Source organism: Thunnus albacares, chromosome 1, assembly GCF_914725855.1.
Source record: "Thunnus albacares chromosome 1, fThuAlb1.1, whole genome shotgun sequence".
Taxonomy (NCBI): Eukaryota; Metazoa; Chordata; class Actinopteri; order Scombriformes; family Scombridae; genus Thunnus; species Thunnus albacares.
In genome coordinates this window covers 25,828,203-25,849,157 of record NC_058106.1, presented here as the reverse complement: position 1 = coordinate 25,849,157, position 20,955 = coordinate 25,828,203, and the positions used below count along the sequence as shown (strand labels likewise).

Sequence of the window (20,955 nt, the reverse complement as noted above, 5' to 3'; positions counted from 1 at the left end):
CCTGCATTTAAACAGCCATTGATTGTTCTGTTGTCTGACAGAATTAAGTAAAAGTCATCTTATTTGTCTTTAATTGCAGATTTGGTATTAAAGTAATCCAAAAGTAACGTAAAGTGATCAAGTTCGTTACATTAATATTGTGATAGGTTACTGATTACATTTTTTAAACAGGAAATTAGCAATTGTATTATATTTGGATTTTCAGTTTTAAGTACCTGCACCAAGGAGGTAATTTAATAATTTTTGTTTACTTATAAACAAAAAGGGTTTCAACCTGGCATGGACTGATAAGGTTTATATCATTTCTCTTCATAGCTTTGTCAGGCAAATTCCTGTCAACTTGCAGAAGTTGTGTATATTCTTAGTATTGCTTTATGAAAATAGAGTGAATAGAGTGTAATTATATTACAACATTGGTGGTCAAACACAACACATGATGAGTAAAACATTTTTAATGTAATAACAAATTGATTACAGTCAAATTTATTTATGAAAGAAATTTTCAAAACCAATGATCCACTATTATGCAGGACACACTGCAACAGTTACCTCTACTTGTCCATTCCAGTAATGCTATACTGCCATCTGCTGGAGGGAAAGGTCTGGTGCTGTCTAGACCTCAGGGGCATAGGTGCCCCCCAAAGTGTATAAAACACAGAATCACATCTGAGAATAGTATGCAAACAATTTCTTTAGTTTATGTTTGATAGACATGATGTGAGTTTTGATAACTGAGGTTCTATAACTCTATTCTGATGTTTTGGGGTTTTTTTCTTGTGAAAATGTTGAGTCATTGTGATGGTTCCCATGGAAAACAGTTGTACATCAGCAGAGAGATACAATAAATTTATCCAAAATACATGCTGTGTTGTTATAATAAACTTTTTTATTTTACATTCTGCATGTATAGAGTAACAGCCATGTCTAGATTGTGTTTACAATTATTAACTTGCCCTGTCACACAAACATGATATGATATGATACATATGTCAATGAAATCTTTTTGTCAGTGAAAGTAGACTCAACATTCTCAATATAACTTAATGTAGTTCAACAGCATCACAAACTACAGCCAAAATGACCATGAAGCTAAATCAACATCTTTTTAAAACAGTTTCAACATTAACTGACTATTATGGTCTTCATAGAGGTAGGGTTTATTGCAGAACTGTTGTATTAGAGTGCATTAGTTTTAGCTGTGTGTTTGAAAAACAAAAAATAGTGTAATTTCTGTACAGTTCACCATATGATTGAACACTGAGTCTATTCAAATCTGTGTCTATGCTGATATAAATGAGCTTGCATTTATTAGTGTCCTATTCTTAAGATTCCCGTGCGCTTCTCAGCGGATTCACTCTCCACCTTTCTTAGTCTAAAGGTATATTTCCACATTCACAGTTGCCTGATTGTTGCGTCTGCTGAAATATTCTCAGAGGAGGTGACGTCAGCTGGTTATGATGATATGTTGTCAGTGTGCTTATTTCTCTCTTCCATCCAGACAGTATACAGAGAGTTGGTCCTGTAATCAACCTGTATTGAAAAGACAAAGACATGGGAGTAAGTCAGGAGTAATATTTAGTGTCCACCTCATCTTTGAGTGATCAAAAATAGGTTCAATGTTAAAAAAGTGAAGGCTCACCTCTGACTGATTCTCCTCTGTCTCTGTGTTTTTCCTTTGCCATATTTTTTCTAAATAGAAATGATGTGATAGGACAATATATATCTATCCATACTGGATATACAGTATATACATCAAAAGCTCTCTCAAAAGACTTTAAATCTTTTATTTCACAATTCATATTAATTCTTACCTTTGTATTTAATAGCAGCTCCCAAACTAATAAAGACCAACACAGTAGCAAACACACCCAGAACAGGCCACTGCCACTGGACCCCACCGGTTGTAGATTCCTCTAGAAACCCTAAAAATAACAGACACGTTGTTCATATTCAGCATTCCCTCATCTAAAAAAATGAATTATAATGAGATATTAATTGTTCTGACATCAGTTTTTACGATCATCTCTACCTGCAGCCTGTCTTATGCTGGTCCCATCTCCAGTGCGACGGAGGCTGTGTTCCTTGTAGCTGTAACCCAGGGTCTGGGTGTCCCTGCCCGAGTAATAGTCATTGGTGCGGAGCGGGAAGAAAGGAGCCATGTTGGCCTGCCCTCTCTGGGCTGGATGGACCAGGTCATCTTCAGGGTAGGTTGCGTCACTGTGGTTCTGCAACCACATCTCGAAAAGCCTGATGCCAGTTGACACAGCACAAAGAATACTTTAAAAGCCAAGTTGTTTGCAGTAAACTCTAATCAATGCACACTGAGATCACCTTAAATTCTTTGTTTTAAATGATGGATGGGAATTTTCATGAAGAATGAATGAGTAGTGTTAGATGCATGACCTACTTGTCAACGAAGCTGTGATGCACCATGAATATGGGGTCATTGGCTGCAGTAGGGACCAGAGTCATTGTGCCATTTAAGTATCTGTGAACCAGGTTGTGCATGGAGTCGCTCAGGTGTCGGGAATCTTTGGGAACATCAAAACCTGGGGTGGCCAGAGAAACATATTTAAACTTGTTTTTCAGTTTCCTTGCTACCAGTTTTTGTTAATTTGACTAGTCGATTGCTTAACAAATAACAAATTATTAAAGTTCTGGCTGCAGAGATCTGAATAAAGAGTTAACTTAATAAGAAATGTGATTTAGATGATGAGCATTTTGAGTTACCTTCTAGCTTGCTTCGGAAGCTGTTCTTAGATGTTCTGTCAAATGGGGGGCTGTCAAAATGTTTTGATGCCAATGTGTCCTCAACATCTTCAGCAGTTGGCAGTGTATCATACACAGGATCCTTTCCGGGGTTGCGTATCAGATGTGGAGGATCAGAGGCATCAGTGTGGATGCAGATTATATGAAGACTTTCCTGAAATGGACATATGGTCTGCGAAGTAAAGAAAGACACCAGTTATAGAAGAGAAAGCACAGGGGTTTGAAAAAAAGTGGGAATTAATGAATGGCCATTTGAAGCTGTAACACCTCACCTTCCACTTTGAGAAAGGGGAAGCGCTGTCTATACGACCACCTGGGCCAACTCCCCCGAAGTACTTGTTGGTGCAGATGTTGCAGTGGTTGGTTCTGGTCCAGTCCCAATATGGGATGAAGAAATCTTGGTTCCCAGTGAGCTCCCTGATCTCTCTCTCAATAAAGAGCAGAAAAACTCGGTGCCAGAATACAAAAGCAGGGCCCTTGTGTGCAGCATTGTTTGCAGAACCAGCATAGTTTTTAGCTGAATAGTAGTGCATCCATACATACAGATCATAGACAGTTGCGTTGATAAATGCAACGTTCTCATCCACTGTTGTGTCATTGCTTGTAAGGATCATGTAACGGCTGCTGACACTATGTTTTGCCTGTTGCAGGCTGGAGAAGAAGGTTTCTCTCTCCCCGTCAGTCAGATCTGTTATCTCTTTCCTCTCTACATGGTGCCTTTGCAGACATTGGGGTCCTTTCCAGCCTGGAAGGCATTGACTACAGTCAAATCCATCATAGTTTCCCCAGCATGTACACACTGAATCATAGAAAACACGAGGCCAATTCACTCTGTAGTCCACTGGTTTTGGGAGGTCTCTTGCAGGATGTGGAGCACACACTCCTCTCCCTGACCTAAACCCACAAGGAGAGCCGTTCCAGAGGGGGCAACACATCCGGGCCTGTAGAGCATCTAGTGTGGTGCAGGGTCGTGGAAACTGAGCCTCCACACTTTGGGGACACAGATATAGCAGGAGGACTAGCCAAAACCATTGGAGCGACAGCAGCATGGTGGACAAGATGGAGACCAATTTCTGCACAATGTCCCCATAAACAGGATAAGCAGGATGATACAGAAAGCCCCTCAACCTGTCATTGGTCACTTTCTTTCAAAGGGTAAATGTCGTAAGAGGCTTAAACATTGACGTCTATGCTGCAATATTTGAACAAGTGGTACAAAAGGCACTTCTTTGAAATCTCCTTAACAGAAACACGGGCTGGCAGAAAGACAGACAGACAGGAAGGTGTACAATTACAGCACTGTGTCTTACATAAGACTGTGTGTCACATGACTGGACAGTAGGTTCATCACACTCTTGCTATCTTGCTATATATTCAGTACAGTTTGTGTTGTATCAGCTGTGTCAACATGGCCATACCAAGTTCAGTGTCCTGTGTGTGTCTGTGTGTTTTTGTATGTGTGTGTGTGTGTGTGTGTGTGTGTGTGTGTGTGTGTGTGTGTGTGTGTGTGTGTGTGTATGTGTGTGTGTGTGTGTGTGTGTTGTGGTGGAAACTGCTCCCAGGGAGTTAGCAAGATGGCTAATCTGTGGTATAGCAATTTGGTTTTCTGTGTAAAATGATTAAAGGCTGCCAGGTCCATTTTTAGTGTGAGAAAAAGGTGGAAGATGCTGAGACAGTAATTTCCAAGATAAGTCACACTTGTATTATCACCAAAGTGTCAAGGTCACACATGAACTCAGAAATAATGACCAGATGGTTGAACATAATTTTAAAAATGAGGTGGAGTCTAGAAAATAAGCTCCACAATATGAGGAGTTATGAAAAGTATATAATATGAGGTTTTATGATTTTGCATCAGGTTTTTCTTTGTCCCGGGACAAAGGCCTCAGTTTGCTCTGTATTTTTTTATATGTACAGTAAACCTATTCACATTGAACTCTACCAGCCTCCAGTGTATTTTTGAGTCTTTCTCTTATTAGTTTTGAGTTTAATACTAAGTTCTGGGTGACCTGAAGATTTATTTATTTTTCCACAACAGTGTGTGTGTGTGTGTGTGTGTGTGTGTGTGTGTTCTGACCTGGAGGACCCTGTGTTTGTGTATGAGAGACAAACAGAGATAGAGAAGAAGGAAAGATGTGAATGCAAACATAACTTTGATTGCTGTACCATGTAGAGTTATTGTTTACTAATGGTGCTATATAGCAGTCCTTTTCACAACTAGGTAGCTGCATTGTTTGTGTCACATGTTGCACACAGCACTCACCAGAAGAGGCCCATCACTGATTTGTATGAATTTATGCAGATAATGCAAATGTGCATGTTTTAGGACATTCTTTTTTGACAGGAAATACCTTGGCCTGCATGTCAAATCACCCAACGTGTTAATAAATTAACATTATTTTTTCTTTAAAGACTGGCTGATGCCCCTCTGTTCCATTCGTTCCTCATATGGACAGTTATTGTCATAAAAGGTGCCAATAATGCCAATAAAAGTAATAAAACTGCAAGCAGACCAAACAGGGGACACGGTACAAAATTCATTCAATGTATTTGTTAAACCGTTAAGAGCCAAAGTCCTGCCCCACCTCTAGGTTAACCTCTATTTCATGAACTTTTAGTTCAATGTACTCCTCTGTAGAGTGTAGAGTGTTGTCTCTTTGAAGAGCTAAGATGGAAGTTACATTTATATGCTATAATAGCCTACTATTACTGTTCTGGTCTGGATGAATAGATGAAACATCTGACTCAAATCAGATGTGTTTTTTTTATAGTGCTGCTATTCGATATATATGGACAGAAAACCCCATGTCCCAACTTTTGGGAAATGCCACTAATAGAAAGTCTAAATGGAAAGTATTTTTTTATAGGTTCACATATTTTCAAGTCTTTATTAAAACAATAGTCAGGTGCAGGTGCCCATATGAAGATTTTGAAACAGGTTTGGATTGCTTTAATCAATCCTTCTGTTCATACTGACCATTAGAAGATCTCCTCCAAATGCACTTACAGTGTAAGTGACGAGGGACAAAATCCACAGTTCTCATTTTGTGTAAAAATGTATTTAAAAGTTTATCTGAAGTTAATATGAGGCTTCAGCTGCCTGAGTTAGTCAAATAAACTGGATATCTTCCACAGTTAGTCTTTTTAGCAAAAAATTCCCTCTTTGTGTCTCAACGGACATTGTTTGAAAGATATTGACTTGATTTGTCTAATTTGGATGGCTGAAGCTTCATATTAGCTTCAAATAAACTTTTAAATGCATTTTTGCATGGAAGGAGGGTTGTGGATGTTGCCCCCCATGACTTACATTGAAAATCAAATCTATGAATGTATTGAATTGAGAACTGATTTTGAATCGCAAATCGAATCGCTTTTGAATCGTGAATCGCTTTGAATTGCGAATTGATTGTGAATCAAATTGTGACCCCAAGAAATCGAATCAAATCGAATCATGAGATTTCCCGAATCGTGCACCCCTAACTGTTATCAAACAGGACTTTACATTTCACATTCCTCGTTTAATCCCTGCACTTGTCACTTTCATATATTTCATCAAACTGGATTTACCATTGTGCATTGCATTCAACCCTCACTGTTACATAATTTAATTATTTATGCACACGTCACATTCAATTTCTGCACTTGTCACCTTCATATATTTCATACATTTCATTTCTTTGTCCGGAGCACAGTCCATATTTCTTTTGTGCAGTCAATATTTCATTTCAAGTTTTATATCCCATTTCAGAACAATTGTTATTCCATTCTATAAATAGATTGAAAGAAATTCTTTTAATTTTGGTACTACGTTGTTTATTTCATCACTATAATTCCTCTACATTGTGTTTGTGGGAGCAAACGTGTATGCTTGCATTGGCTAATAAAACAGATTCTGATTCTGAATATGAACACAAAACATCATATTGCAGTTTTGAAAAAAGATGAAGAAGCCCTCAAAGAAATTTAAATATAATAAGAAGAAATAAAACTTAATCTTTATATGTTTTGATAATGAAACGTTGACTGTATTTATTATCATGTAAGTATATGCTTAAACTAAAAATAACTGAGTGACTAAGAACTAAAAGTAACTAGGAAAACCAAGTTTTCACAATAAGTGTCGGTTTGAGTTACTGTAGATTTATACATACTCTTTTATTGTGAAATGTGTACAGGAAGTGTCCCTTCTTCTTCTGGCGGAACTCGAGAAACCGTACATCTCAAGTCTCTTATTTTATGGCTCCTCGCTCCTCGCTCCTCGCCTAAACCGGAAGTTGTTCCTGGTACGCCATTTTGACGAGCGTCCCAAGTCTCTTATTTTGCTCGGAGGGGCGAGGGGCGAGGAGCGAGGAGCGAGGAGGGAGGAGCGAGGAGGGATCTCTGAGGAGCAAGGAAACACGAGAGCAGCCTTCACGGAAGTCTTTCACCGGCCGACACGCCCCCTTATTGGATATCAGTTATTCATTGGACGCTACAGCTGATCAGACTGATCTGATACATCACTGCAGTTTCATACCGAAGTGGAGACAGATTACAGATTAAATTTAAGTGTATCATTCCCAAGTTTTATGTTTTATTTGTTTTCTGATTCATCGTATAGTTAAAAATCTGTTAATTGTCAGTCTGATCAACAAAAGAACCATAAACAACTTTCTTAATTTATTAGAAAGATTTTTTTTTCATGATGTTATTTCCTCCATTAAACTTTTTATTGCTGACAGATAGACTCTTCCTGACTTTAATTTTATCCATAATAACAGTTAAACACATTTATATTTTACATCATTTATCGTCATTTCCATTCAGTCACATGTGAGGCTGAAAATTCCTGAGCGTCGGGTTTGATATGAGTTACATCATTTCCATTTGCCCTGAAACATTTAGCCAAATAAATATTTTCCAGTGCTCAGACACCCTGATCATATTCTGGGTTATTGAATGATGAATTCACTATCAGGATTATCAAAAGATACAGATGCAAATAATCAATAAATAGTAAACGCATTCTGTAAGTAGAAATGTTTCCTGCGCGTCTGAGCAGGACACAGTATAAATGCAGAACGCAGGTTTTTATTTAGGTGTTTGTTAAACAGGTAACAGGCTGCAGAGAGGAAACAGCTGCTCTAGTGGTGATAACTGTGCACCTTTATTAGTGTCAGCACAGTGCACATGTGTGCAGACACAAACTTACAGCTGATCCAGCTGTGATCAACTGTCGCCGTCATCAGAAACGGACGTCGCTTCACATGACGCTTCAGAGGAGAGGACGTTTCATGTCTCTTAAAACAAATTTCCTCGTTTCCTCTCTCCTCGCTTGGTTTCCTTGCGTCTCTCCTTGCATCCACGATGGGAGGGTCTAAGACGCAAGGAAAAGACGCAAGTGAGGGAAACGTGGATGCAATTTAAGAGACTTGGGATGCACCCCATCATTCTTTCCAACATGCATTCTGCGAAGACCCGCCCCCACTCTGCCTCTGATTGGCTCTAACCCTGACATCCTTACCTAAATTCTAACCAATCTCACTCCTCATTTATTAATCGAACCAATCTAACCAACGAAGGCAACGAGTAGTAGCCAATCAGAGGGAGAGTAGGGCGGGTCTTCACGGAATGTGGTGTGGTGTGGGGGGGGAGGGAATAAGGCAGCCACGGCGACCTTGCGTGGAGCGTGGTGTTTCTTAGCTGGCAAAAGAATAAGCCACGTAAAATGCTCTTATACCGACCACATAACGTGACAATTTGGTGCTTATAGTGCTCTTTTCAAGGTTAACACCATGATGTCTTTTATCAAGGCTGCTGTTGGGGGATTGACCGGTATCTGTAGAGCCCACGGTCACCAACAAGGTAACATAACGTTAGCTAACGTCAACGGCAGTGACGTTTAAGTCAAAACTAAGTAAAAACTAGCAATCAAAGACTGTCTGTAATTGCATGTGATATGTATTTATTCATTTATTTATTGGTTTAGGGACAGTGCACTTATAAACATTACAGTAAATGCGACTGAGTTAACGTTAGCCATAAAGATATTTGTAACCAGTTGTCCATTTGATGTCATTGTCGTTATATACAAGTGAAACAGTTTGTGGAAAGGGAACAAAACATGCAAAACAAAAACATAAAGAAAACTGTTAAGATAATATGTACTATACATAGCATTATAACGATGTATTGTCAGTTATTAATTAAATTGTGCAGCACAATACGTAATTCACGCAACACCCACATTAAATAGATACACACAGTAATAATATGGCCACAATGAAACACATGCTAAAATGCTGACTTAGGTACAGAGGCACTTACCACAAATTAACAGGTACAGAGAGACATACTGGTGACAGCAGACAAGAAGACAAGTAAACAGACAACAGACAGACTGAAGATTGCAAGGAGTGATGACCACCAAAAAAAAAATTATGTGGAGACATACAGTACTGTGCTGATGTTTTAGGCACTGTAGATGTTTAGATTCTTATTCACAATGCAGTACCATCAGAGAGGCATCTGGTCGATCCCAAATTTAGTCTGCAGCATGAGAATGACCCCAAACATACAGCTAGAGACATAAATAACTATCTTCAGCGACAAGAAGAACAAGGAGTCCTGCAACAGATGATATGACCCCCACAGAGCCCTGATCTCAACATCATGGAGTCAGTCTGGGATTACATGAAGAGACAGTAGAACTGTGGCAAGTTCTCCAAGATACTTGGAACAATCTACCCGCCAAGTACCTTGAAAAACTGTGATCACACCAAATATTGATTTGATTTAGGTTTCTTCTGTTTACTGCACTTTTTATGACGTTAATTGATAGATAGAAAAGATTCATAGCTTTATTTTTGAAAGCATCCTCACTTAACTTTAAGTGACTAAAACTTTTGCACAGTACTGTATGAACATTTCAGTCTCAAACCAGGATTAAATTAAACTCCACTAATGCTAACAACTCCTGAAGATGAAAAAGACACAGAACACAAGATTGAAATTGATAACACCCTGTGATTTTAGTCAATTCATTAATATCTAATGAATGACTTGACTCTTTTCACTTAAATGGGATTCCTCTCAGTATTACTACAGTCTGTCATGGTCTGATGTTCACTTTGAAGAGAGACTTGTTCAAATTAATTTAAACCAAGCAGTAAAATATTAGCAATAACATATTATGATGGTTCTGTGTTAGGCTGAATTTTGTCAAACATAATGCTAAGACGTGTCACCTGCTGTTTGTTCTACAGGTCTTCTGCACAGCCACTTGAAAGTCCTAACTGCTGGACTGAAGACATATGAAGTCCCTCCAGACTACAGAGGTAATGATTCATCTTTGAACCCTCTTGTCATGTATATATTATGATTTTGTGTTGAAATTACATGTCAAAGTGGAAAGATCTGTCACAACACCTATAGTGTATTCAAGTTCATCTTCGTTTAAGGGGACATGTTTGCCTGATACTGTATTCACTGTATATGTTGTGCGTAGTCTCTCACCCTTGATTTTACCTTTTTAAAGATGTGGTGCTGCCGGAGAAACCCAAACTGAAGTTTATGAACAAGGTGCCTAACTTTAAAAAGGCCAAGAGAGAGATGAAGAAGCTGCGGGATATCCAAGGCCCAGCAAGGGCAGCAAATGCTTTCACTACTGGACAGTACGCTGTTGTGGTGAGTATATTTATTATCTGTAAACACTGTTGTTTAGTGATATCTGACATCTTTTTCTCTCTTATCCATTACAGACAATCTTACTGTATACTTATGCAAAATGGATGTATTAACTAGAGCTGCAACAATTAGTCGATTAATCGATTAGTTGCCAACTATTAAATTCATTAATAACTATTTTGATAATCGATTAATCATTTTGAGTCATTTTTTTTAGAAAAAAAATGTCCAAATTCTGATTCCAGCTTTTAAAATGTGAATATTTTCTGGTTTCTTTAGTCCTCTATGACAGTAAACTGAATATCTTTGGTTTGTGGACTGTTGGTCGGGACTAAACAACACATTTGACATTTTTCACCATTTTATAGACCAAACAACTAACCGATTAATCGGGAAAATAAACAACAGATTAATGTTGTTTGTTGCAGCTCTAGTATTAACTATTAAGCATTTGAGAGTGACTCCCCTCTTCCTCTGATGCTCAGGCCATGGGAGGAGGTTACCTCCACTGGGGTCACATAGAGATGATGCGTCTAACCATCAACCGCAAGATGGATCCCCGGACTACATTTGCCCGCTGGCGCATTAATGGCCCATATAAGCCAATCACACGTAAAGGTCTGGGTCAGCGCATGGGTGGGGGCAAGGGAGCCATTGACCACTATGTGACGCCTGTCCGCTACGGTCGTCTTATCGTGGAAGTGGGAGGAAAGGTGGAGCTGGGGGAGATTGAGCACATCTTGACTGAAGTGGCAAAGAAGCTACCCTTCCCTGCAAAGGTGAGATTACAGATACTGTTCATCCTGCACTTTGCCCATCTTTTTGTCGATCTAATGTATTCTGAAAGATTTTGAACTAACATATTTGATCACGTTTGTCTAAAAACAATGACACCACAGATTTTGGGAATCAATCTACACACATTTGCCTACATGTATTGAAAGTTTTGAGTGTGAACTTTCAAATTCACAAATATATTGTGGGACTTAATGCTTTATGCACAAAACTGGATTTAATCAGACTTAATTTTGTGTTGATTGAATTAAAATTGAAATTTAATATCTGCTCATGTAAACTGCACTTTAGAGTAGTTCAAATAACTTAATAATAACCTAATAATTCCTTGTATTGTGCGTTTACTACAGGTGATGAGCAGAGAGAGCCTAGCAGCCATGCAACAGAAGCAGGTTGATATGGAGCAGAACAACCAGAATCCCTGGACCTTCAAGCAGATAGCGTGGGGCAACATGCTGGGTATCAGGAAGGTCCTTAGTCCCTTTGACCTCCATAACCATGGACGCTTCACAGGCAAATTCCACATCCCTGGGAGGGTGTGATGGACAGAAACCAATTCACTGTCATCCATACGTTTTGACTTCCAGGCATATTTGGGAATCTTCTTTCCTTTTTTGTATTAAAATGTATTTAATTTAACATTTTGTTAAAGGGATGTTTTTTCTTTTGCTTACAAACCTGGTAAACTTCATTATGTATTGCAATTTCTATGGTGGTATTAATGGTGGAACAAGGTTTGGAACAATACTGAATATAAATGTCTTTTTGTCTCATCAGTAAAACCAGACTGTTAAAATCAAAACAACTCTACAGATTTATTTTAAACTAGTACACTTTATAGCACAAAATAGTTGCTTGCATAAGTATTTACCCTATTTAAATTGGATAATAAGTTTAATAGAGATCATGCCTGTAAGCAAGATGTGACAAGTGATTATAGGTGAATGAAATACACCTGCATTTTGAAGAATAGTGCTGATTAGAGCTGCAATGATTAGTCAATTATTTGATTAGTTGGTCGTCAGAAAATTAATTGGCAACTATTTTGATAATTGAATAATTATGGAAAAATCCCAAATATTCAGTCATTGCAGCTTCCCAAATGTGAGAATTGGAAGCTTTTCTTTGTCATATATGATAGTGAAGTGAATATCTTTCGATATTGATGGTTGGTTGAACAAATCAAGACATTTGAGGATGTTGCCTTGAGCTTTTAGAAATTACAATGGGCATTCTTCTCCATTTTCTGAGATTTTATAGACAAAATGATACATCGATTAGTTGAGAAAATAATAATTTATAATGAAAATAATTGTTAGTTGCAGCCCTAGTGCTGATTGGTTCATTTTTTGGTTGAAGCTACATCATGAACACAGAAACATTGCAAACATTTTTAAAAGATCATAAAGAATAATGTACAACTCAAAATGTGCTTATAATGGGGTGACCACAAACATTGTAGTACACAGCTGAGACGGGAGCTGCTGTGCCAGTAATACTTGTACTAATACCTTTCATTAAAAAGTCACGTTTCACAAGGCAGCAAAGCAACAACATTGTTACAATCGCAACTGATCTGTATCCAGAGAGGGTGTAAGTGAATATGTCTGCATTTTCTTAGTTAATAGGTATATAGGTATTTTATATTTTGTATTTTTAGCAATACATTCATGTCTGTAAACATGCCAGGACAGTTTTGACAGTACCCTGTCTACAGTATGAACAGTGGTGGGAGAAGTACTCAGATCCTATACTTAAGTGAAAGTACCAATACAGTAATGTAAAAATACACCATTACAATTAAAAGTCCTGCATGAAAAAAGCCTACTTAAGTAAGTACATAAATATTGACAGCAAAATGTACTTAAAAGTATAGTAAAGGTACTAATTTCACCCCTCTGACTGATATATTATTATATATGACATCAGTGATTATTAATACTGAAGTATCAGTGTGAAAGCAGCATGTTACTGTTGTAGCTGCTGGAGGTGGAGCTAGTTTCAACTACTTTATATACAGTTAGCTAGTTTGGTCCAGTGGTTCCCAACCTAGGGGTCGGGCCCCTCTAAAGGGTCACCAGATAAATCTGAGGGGTTGTGAGATGATTAATAGGCGAGGAAAGAAGAAAAAAAAGTTCTGATACACAAATCTGTTTTCAGTCTTTTGACTTTTTCTGTAATCTTTGATTTTTGGTGAATTATTGGATCATTTGAACATTTATTGAAATGAAACCATGTGAGAAGTTTAGAGGGAAAAATCACTATTTGGTGGAGCTGTTAAGAACTTATAGACATCTGAAATGTGACCCTGGCTACACACTGCTTTTCATAAGACTTCAAAAGCCAGAAAGATTGAAAATCACTGGTTTCATCTTTAACAATGTGTTGTTTTTCAGAGCTTGTTATATTATCCATTGTGTCAAATCTTCATCTGAAAAGTAACTAAAGCTGTGAAATAAATGTAGTGGAGTGGAAAGTACAATATTTCCCTCTGAAATGTGGTGGAGTGGACGTGTAAAGTAGCATAAAATGGAAATACTCAAGTAAAGTATAAGTACCTCAAAATTGTACTGAACTACAGTACTTGACTAAATGTACTTAGTGTTACTTTTCACCACTAAGTATGAACTTTATCTAATGCAACAAACGTTTTACTAGCAGGCCCAGTGGCCTAAAATATGATCAGAAAACCGAGAATCAGGTTTAATGTTTTTTTAGGAAGGTTGATGAAAAAAATCCTAGGAGAAAATCCAAGGAGGCAAGCGGAACAGAGGCTGTGGGTGCTTTCCATTCATGGATGTATTATCATGGATGTGAATAAGAAAAAGTTCTGTGGCCCAAAATGGTTTCAATCCACAACGAATGAGTTGCAGTGCTCGCCGCCCCGTGTTCAGCCTCGCAGGTAGCGATTGTTTCTCAGAATAAAATAAATAGTTTTGCATCACAAGGAAGGTAGCTGTATTTTATAAAAAATAAATAAATATAGTGTGCCACCTCTTCTAATTGGTGTTTGATTCGGTAAATAAGTTTTAGGCTGAGAGGAATACATGCCTGACAAGCGCTACTTAGGGAAGAAGGGCTCATATATTTCACGCATGCGTGTTGTGCATTGAACTGTTCGAAAACAGCCGCGCGAAATCGGCAACACGTCCAGAAAGAGTCTCAACAGCCTAGCTATCAAAAACTTGTTTTGGAAGTGTTCTTTGTGGGAGTAACTTTATTACTTTACTACTGGCGTCGGTTTATTTAGCCTAGCCAAACGTTATTACATTAACGTTAACTGTTACATTAGCTACATTTACGTTAACGTTAATTACCTCAGACATGAAGCCTGTGCGAGGTTCTCACCGGGCCAAGCCAAAAGCACCAAACCTGAAAAACAAGACAAAATCAGACAAGAAGATGCGTAAACAAGTAACAGAACATCAGGTAAGATAAGGGAAACACTCATGTCTGCATCGGTTTATTATCACTCTGGTTGACTCGCCAGCTGCTAAACTATCTGCTCGATGCGATGTTTGTACTTCAGGATCCGGAGCCCAGTGACGATCAACATGTCAACAACACCCACCCAAAAACAGCACGGAAAAGGAAAGGTCAGAGCAACTCTTTTAGTACAGTGTCCTGCCTATTAAATTTTAAAAAATATTAACAATACACAGACGGGTTTCCACACAGGTGCGCTCCATGGTACAATAAGCAATTAACATCCTATCATACTCTGTGGCATGTATGTTGATTCTGATTTTGTATCAAGATGGCAAGAGGAAAAGATCTGAGAGACTTTAAAAAGACTGCTCAACTGGCTGGTGTTTCTGTGATTGTGTCATGAAGAACAGTCTGTCAAAAATTACATAGAAAGGGATATTACAGTAGGGCTGCAGTGCAGAAACCTCTCATTACAAAGATGCACATTTGAGAGCTCAGTATTGCCAAAAAACCACAGGCACTGGTCTACAGAGATGTGGCAAAGAGTGATATGGTGAGATACGTCAAGAGAACGGTACATGCCTGATTGCTTGACCACTACTGTGACAGGATCCGGTAGCTCTGTTGTAAACATGTACTCAGTGGTGCAATTTCTAAGAAATATTGTGAAAAATATGAAATCTGTCTTGCAACATGTCACAGAGAGATTGTGACCTCCGGTGTTCTATAATGTCTGTTGGTTTTATCAGCTACAGGCTAAAGCTTTGTTTTTTATTTCAGAGAACAATTTACAAAACTGTCATAATACTCCAAATGATGTGAATCATAAGATATGGCCTTCGCAGTCACAAGATTTCGACCCAATTGAACACCTATGGGAGATTTTGGACCGATGTGTTAGACAGCGCTCTCACCACCATCATCAAAACACTAAATGAGGGAATATCTTTTGGAAGAATGGTGTTCATCCCTCCGGTAGAGTTCAGAGACTTGTAGATTCAATGCCAAGGTGTATTGAATGAATGTGTAATGCCAAGCTGTTCTGGAGGCACGTGATGGCCCAACACCTCACTAAGACACTTTATGTTGGGTTTTCCTTTCATTTGTCATGTATATGATGCAGTTAGCCCTGGTCCAGTGATAATGTTGCAGTAAGTTAACTGTAAGATTTGGACCAACCCCAATGTTGTTACCTTCTGTCATTTTGTGTTGTTCCTGCCTGTGTCTTGAATAGCTGGAGGATCATCTTCAGTCCCCCAAAAAGTCAAAGGTCAGGAAAACTTACCGAAGTCAACCATCATTGCTCTGGAGAACATAATGGACTTGTCAATACTGTGAGTTTCACTGTGTGAGTGAGCACTTTTACTACCTGTGAGGCTCTTGTTACTCTGAAAGGCAGTATTGTCTTACTTATGGTATACTGACATATGTAGGTATTGTATGTATTTACTTCAATTAGTGCCCATTAATAATAGTCAAAATCAACTTTGAAAGGACACTGTGTTCACAGAGCAACTCTTGCCTTGAGACGGACAGAGAAGACAGAGAGCCAAGAACATCTAAACATAGTGAAAACCAGGTGAGCAAAAATGTGCAATTTAAGATTCAAATAAATGACAGAAACCTGCTGTGATGGTTAGATATTCACTAACTTCTCCAGTTATACGTTTAATCAATAAGAGCAGGTGGTTGGCTGGGTCTCTTATTTTTCAAAAGAAGGTGCTGTGATGCTGTGGGGAAGTATTTCAGCAACAAACTGTCCTTGCATGCATTATGATATATTATAGTAATGAAAATCAACATGGAAAGTGACACTTAATCCACTATTTATTCAACTCAATGTGTATAGCAGCATATAGCTTGGTGATCGGTTCATTTTGTGATTAGTTGCAGTGTAATCTGCCCCTTTAGTCAAGCATTATAACAAGTTTTTAAGATAGTTTTGTCTTGGGTTGTGCAAATGGACAAACTTGAGATAATAAAATAAGGAAGGCGAGTGATATTTGTAAAACTATGACTTGATATGATATGACACAAAAATCATTCCTTTCCAGGTTCCTTACTCACTGTGCACAGCTCAAAGTTCAAGTGCAGAAACAAAAAGAATTGGAGCATTCGTCTCACCGCCACAACGAGGAGGCCAAGAAGTCGGTGGCTGGAAAGAAAACTCTGAGCTCTCTGGAGGTGAGAGACACTGTGTATAGATAAGGAGGAGGACACAGACATTACCACTCCCTGCGTGATATTTTAAAAATAATCTGTTGGATTCTTTTGACGTTGTAGTTAGTGCTGAAACAATTTCTCGATTAATCACTTCATCTTTTGACAATTCTTTCTTTTTTTGTAGTAATTTCTTAAGCAAAAACATTTGTTGTTTTCTATGGAAGTGTAATGTATTTACGTGAAAAAAAAAATTGCCCTGTTTTTCTGAATTAACAAGATAATCATCTCAGATTTCTGAGAAAAGTTTTCATGGAAAAAAAAATTCTGCTCTGTTTTTCTGAATTAATGAGATACCTCAAAATCATGACTGCGGTAACGCCGCACTCTGAACTTTGTGGCGCCTAAAGTAGCGTAATTATGGTAAGAAGGGCCTCTGAGCAAGGTCCTAAAAGATACATACACGCGTTTTCTTTCATGTTCTTTCTGTGTTCTTTTATGAACATAATGCATTGTACTTTTTTCTCATGTTTGACCTGTTGTAAGTTTTATTTTGCCAATAGGTTATCAGATAAAGCCTGAAGATTGCTGGTCCAGATGTCCTCTCTAACAGTTTCAAAGTCGAGTCACCCACTGTACCTGTTTGTGGAAACTGCAAACTCAAAAATAACCTCTTAGCTCTGTAGGCTGTCTGGTGTGTTTGTTTCTTCTGTTTCTGGGCTTTAAAGAAACATTTTTGCGTGTCCTGAGGTGCCAGCACAAAGTCGACAAAGTAATAATAACATCTATATTACTTAAAGACACGAGTATCTCCCAATGTTTCAAACCAAAACCAAAATAAAACTGGACTAAACTTAACAGCTTGCTTCCATGAAATCAAGCTCTCAAGTAGGAATGAGAACTTCTCTTGGGAAGTATCTCATTAATTCAGAAAGACAGAGCAGAATTTTTTTTTTTCATGAAAACTTCTCAGAATTCTGAGATAATGATCTTTTAATTTACAAAAACACAGCAGAATGATTTTTTTTTTTCATGAAAACTTTTCTCAGAATTCTGAGATAATGATCTTGTTGGTTCAGAAAAAAGGGCAAAATCTTTTTTTCTCACATGAATGTTTTACACCTCTGTAGGTTTCAGTTTCAGATTTGCTGCCTTTTTCCACTATTCTCTACTAATTTCTCTACTATTTTCAGTTGTATACCTCATACCTGTTGGTTGGACAAAATAAGATAGATAAGACTAAATGATTAATAACTATCCCAAAAATAATTGACAAATGAATCAATAATAAAAATAATATTTAGCTGCAGCCCTAAATACAATAAACAGCAAGGTAATCCAATAAGAAATTACATATGTTTTGAAAATTTATCTAATCTTCTGTAGCTGCAATACAGTGAGACTACCTTGAAAAGGGCATTATGGTATGTGTGTAAATCTGTGTTTAATAATCTGTAATATTTCAAAGGAAACAAATTCTGATTATGTGTCTTGATGTCTCTGTTTTGTTTCTGGGTTTTCAGGAAGACTTGAAGGCCGTGGTCAGTGCTCTGGAGAGGACAGAGGAGCAGACTGTTTCTTTACAGCACACATGCAGCACACTGAGAGAAAGTGTGGAGGATGAGGAGGAGAAAGCTAAAGAGGTGCAAAACACTCACACATGCTAGCTTACAGAAATAAAACCAGCGGAAACACAACAGAATGTCTGTGTCCTGAACCTTTGATATCTGATATTAATTTTCTCCACTGGAACGTTCTGGCATTAATGCTTTGTTTTATAATTCATTGGTGATTAGTTAAAACAAGGTAGGATTTTTTTACACATGTGATGAGGGACTTTTAAACTCAATGTTTGCTTTTGCAGGCAGGAAAAACAAATGTGACAAGACGGTAAAATTATTTGTCTGACTTTCCATGTATCCATCCCTCTACTGGTCTACTGCATCTATCCATCAGATCATCTTTCAGTCTGCCTATACTTGGACTTCCAGACATTATGTTGAATGTTTGGATGAGAAATTCTTCAAAATAACATAGCTATTAGCCAAACGCTCCTTTTTTCATTTTTTTTTCATATATTTATTAACTCTGACAAAAGTGTCTTTGAGATTTTTCTAAATTAAATAGGTTATTTCATTACTGTAGACATCAGTATTGAGGTGAGCAGTGGTAGACCCCACAAATATCAGCCAGTTTGGCAAAAGTAAGTCTACACATCTCTATTAACCTGCCCAGGGACTACAGATGGAAATTAGCTAGTAGCTTAATTTGGCACAAAGCATCTTTTCTCTTTCTTTGAGCTTAATGTATTTTGTACATGGTCCCTGATGTAAATACATTTAATAAACTCACCTTTCTAAAGAAAACACTTCCTTTCTCAGATCTTACAGATAACTCAACAAGCAGTCCTTAATCTTCCCCCTCTTCCTCCACAAAAAGGTCAAACAACATTAGAGGTGAGTATGATCAGTTTCATTACTTTCACAGTATCTGCTTGACTTACACAACTGTTTCAACTACTATAGGCGTTCATATTGTTCATCTTTTTTTCTTTCCTTTTTTTTTTTGTGAATAACATGTCTGAGTATGCACTTCCACAAAAGTTGAACGGGAAGGTCTAAATACGTCTTTGGTGGTGCAATTTCTATGCAAGGTTGTTTCTTACGAAATGCACAAGAGAATGAGACATCCGGGGTTTTGTAATGTCAGTGTTGGTTTTATCAGCTACAGGCTAATGCTTTATTTTTATTTCAGAGAATAATTCATAAAGCTGTCATAATACTCCACATATACCAGAAACACACTAGATCACACAGCAGTGTTTAACATTTTTGTTTTTCTCAGGCTCGGATGAGAAAAATGATTCCAGACACCGAATCTGAGACCACTGCCCGGAAACTGGGAGAAGTCTTGCAGAAATCAGATGCCATTCATGATGTCCAGGCACTATTTATGCAAGCACACAAACATGCTGATCAATTGCTCAACCTTGGTTTCATCCCCATCTGTGGTGCTCCTTGCTCAGAGGAAACCTAGCCAAAACTCTCCTTATGCTGTCTGAAAAAGTATTGTAAAAAGGAATTACAGATCTAACAAATTTGCAAATGTGTGCACATTTTGAACATTGTTTTGAACTTTTGTGGTCTTAATACTACTCGTTCTAGTTCTTCTTTGTGTGGTTGCGAAACACCAAACCAAAAAAAAGTGCTAGTACATTGCTTGTAACAAAAAAAATTACTGAGGCAGACAGGATTTCAAACTGTGAATTCTTGCAAAAGTGTAAGTTTTTAAATTTGGGGAATGCAACTGATTTTTTTCCCTTACAAGATGCAGGCTGGAAACCTCATATTTTTAGGGCATCATCCAGTCAAGACTGTCTAAGTAGAGCTCAAGCATCAAGTTCAGTCATCAGTTTTGCATACTGACTGATATTTCACACGGCCCTGCTGCTTGTGTTTCCTGCCAAAACATCAGCTTGATATCTACAGACGGAACAAACTAGAATCTGTAAACTGTTCAGTCGACTCCCAGCACTGCAACTATTGTACCAGAGCCGATGCCTCGTCAGCAAACACAAACCAGTATATTCACTACGAGATATCAAAGCCACCTGGAGTCATGACAGTCCCATAAACTGCAGCAGGTGCACTTATAGTTTACTCATAGTTTAGACTGTCGTGACCCAAGACAACTTATGTGTCATCAGTGTATAATTGAGCTATCATTTAAATTTCTCTTTGACTAAAAATAACCTTTTTGTGCATGTTATAGCTACATTTTTATTAAAACTGAATTGAATTAATGCAATATATCACTCAGTCTTACTGTGGCCCTTCTCCACCTGTCTGCCTTCAGTATTTGACAGTATTAAATTCTTAATGTAAATTATAATTTTATTGGCTGTTAAACTGAGGATGTATTTGTTTTGGGGGGGAAAAGTCTGATATTCAACTTTTTCATAATTTAAATTCTTGCATATTGGACCTTTTTGAGATGAGCGCACCCTGTAGACAGATATAAATTGGGTTAAGTCTGATCTTTTGTGATTGAATAATTGCCATTTAAAGAAATGTACTTTTGTTAATTCATATTTTAATATAGAAAGAAAATAAATGTAAAGTGCTACAAATTAATTAA

The 20,955-nt window shown here is 37.8% G+C and overlaps 3 protein-coding genes across 3 annotated transcripts; 2 read left to right on the top strand and 1 right to left on the bottom strand.

Moving 5' to 3' along the window:
- Positions 1-658: 658 nt before the first annotated feature.
- LOC122988533 (tyrosinase-like) lies at positions 659-4,193 on the bottom strand. Its single transcript, XM_044360894.1, has 7 exons — positions 3,042-4,193; positions 2,731-2,941; positions 2,408-2,549; positions 2,030-2,247; positions 1,812-1,922; positions 1,640-1,689; positions 659-1,530 (listed from the first exon to the last, which is right to left on the bottom strand). The coding sequence occupies exons 1-7, from the start codon at positions 3,816-3,818 to the stop codon at positions 1,453-1,455; spliced, it is 1,587 nt and encodes a 528-aa protein (XP_044216829.1). The 5' UTR covers positions 3,819-4,193; the 3' UTR covers positions 659-1,452.
- A 4,148-nt stretch (positions 4,194-8,341) lies between these two features.
- Positions 8,342-11,868, top strand: mrpl16 (mitochondrial ribosomal protein L16). Its single transcript, XM_044352014.1, has 5 exons — positions 8,342-8,613; positions 10,014-10,085; positions 10,286-10,434; positions 10,920-11,213; positions 11,580-11,868. Exons 1-5 carry the CDS (start codon positions 8,544-8,546, stop codon positions 11,769-11,771), a joined length of 777 nt encoding a protein of 258 aa, XP_044207949.1. The 5' UTR covers positions 8,342-8,543; the 3' UTR covers positions 11,772-11,868.
- Positions 11,869-14,309: 2,441 nt separating this feature from the next.
- LOC122982593 (centromere protein Q) lies at positions 14,310-20,951 on the top strand. Its single transcript, XM_044352000.1, has 8 exons — positions 14,310-14,658; positions 14,759-14,825; positions 15,893-15,992; positions 16,169-16,237; positions 16,713-16,842; positions 18,342-18,461; positions 19,200-19,274; positions 19,663-20,951. The coding sequence occupies exons 1-8, from the start codon at positions 14,554-14,556 to the stop codon at positions 19,852-19,854; spliced, it is 858 nt and encodes a 285-aa protein (XP_044207935.1). The 5' UTR covers positions 14,310-14,553; the 3' UTR covers positions 19,855-20,951.
- The last annotated feature ends 4 nt before the right edge of the window (positions 20,952-20,955 follow it).

Excerpts from the sequence above, each read along its gene's own strand:
- LOC122982593 (XM_044352000.1), top strand. The coding sequence starts at position 14,554 with ATGAAGCCTGTGCGAGGTTCTCACCGGGCCAAGCCAAAAGCACCAAAC. Across the intron at positions 14,826-15,892 it reads AACAGCACGGAAAAGGAAAG|CTGGAGGATCATCTTCAGTC; the intron begins GTCAGAGCAACT and ends TGTCTTGAATAG. Across the intron at positions 15,993-16,168 it reads ATAATGGACTTGTCAATACT|AGCAACTCTTGCCTTGAGAC; the intron begins GTGAGTTTCACT and ends CTGTGTTCACAG.
- LOC122988533 (XM_044360894.1), bottom strand. The coding sequence starts at position 3,818 with ATGCTGCTGTCGCTCCAATGGTTTTGGCTAGTCCTCCTGCTATATCTG. Across the intron at positions 2,942-3,041 it reads CCCCTTTCTCAAAGTGGAAG|ACCATATGTCCATTTCAGGA; the intron begins GTGAGGTGTTAC and ends TTTACTTCGCAG. Across the intron at positions 1,690-1,811 it reads AGCTGCTATTAAATACAAAG|AAAAAATATGGCAAAGGAAA; the intron begins GTAAGAATTAAT and ends ATTTCTATTTAG.
- mrpl16 (XM_044352014.1), top strand. The coding sequence starts at position 8,544 with ATGATGTCTTTTATCAAGGCTGCTGTTGGGGGATTGACCGGTATCTGT. Across the intron at positions 10,086-10,285 it reads AGTCCCTCCAGACTACAGAG|ATGTGGTGCTGCCGGAGAAA; the intron begins GTAATGATTCAT and ends ACCTTTTTAAAG. Across the intron at positions 11,214-11,579 it reads AGCTACCCTTCCCTGCAAAG|GTGATGAGCAGAGAGAGCCT; the intron begins GTGAGATTACAG and ends CGTTTACTACAG.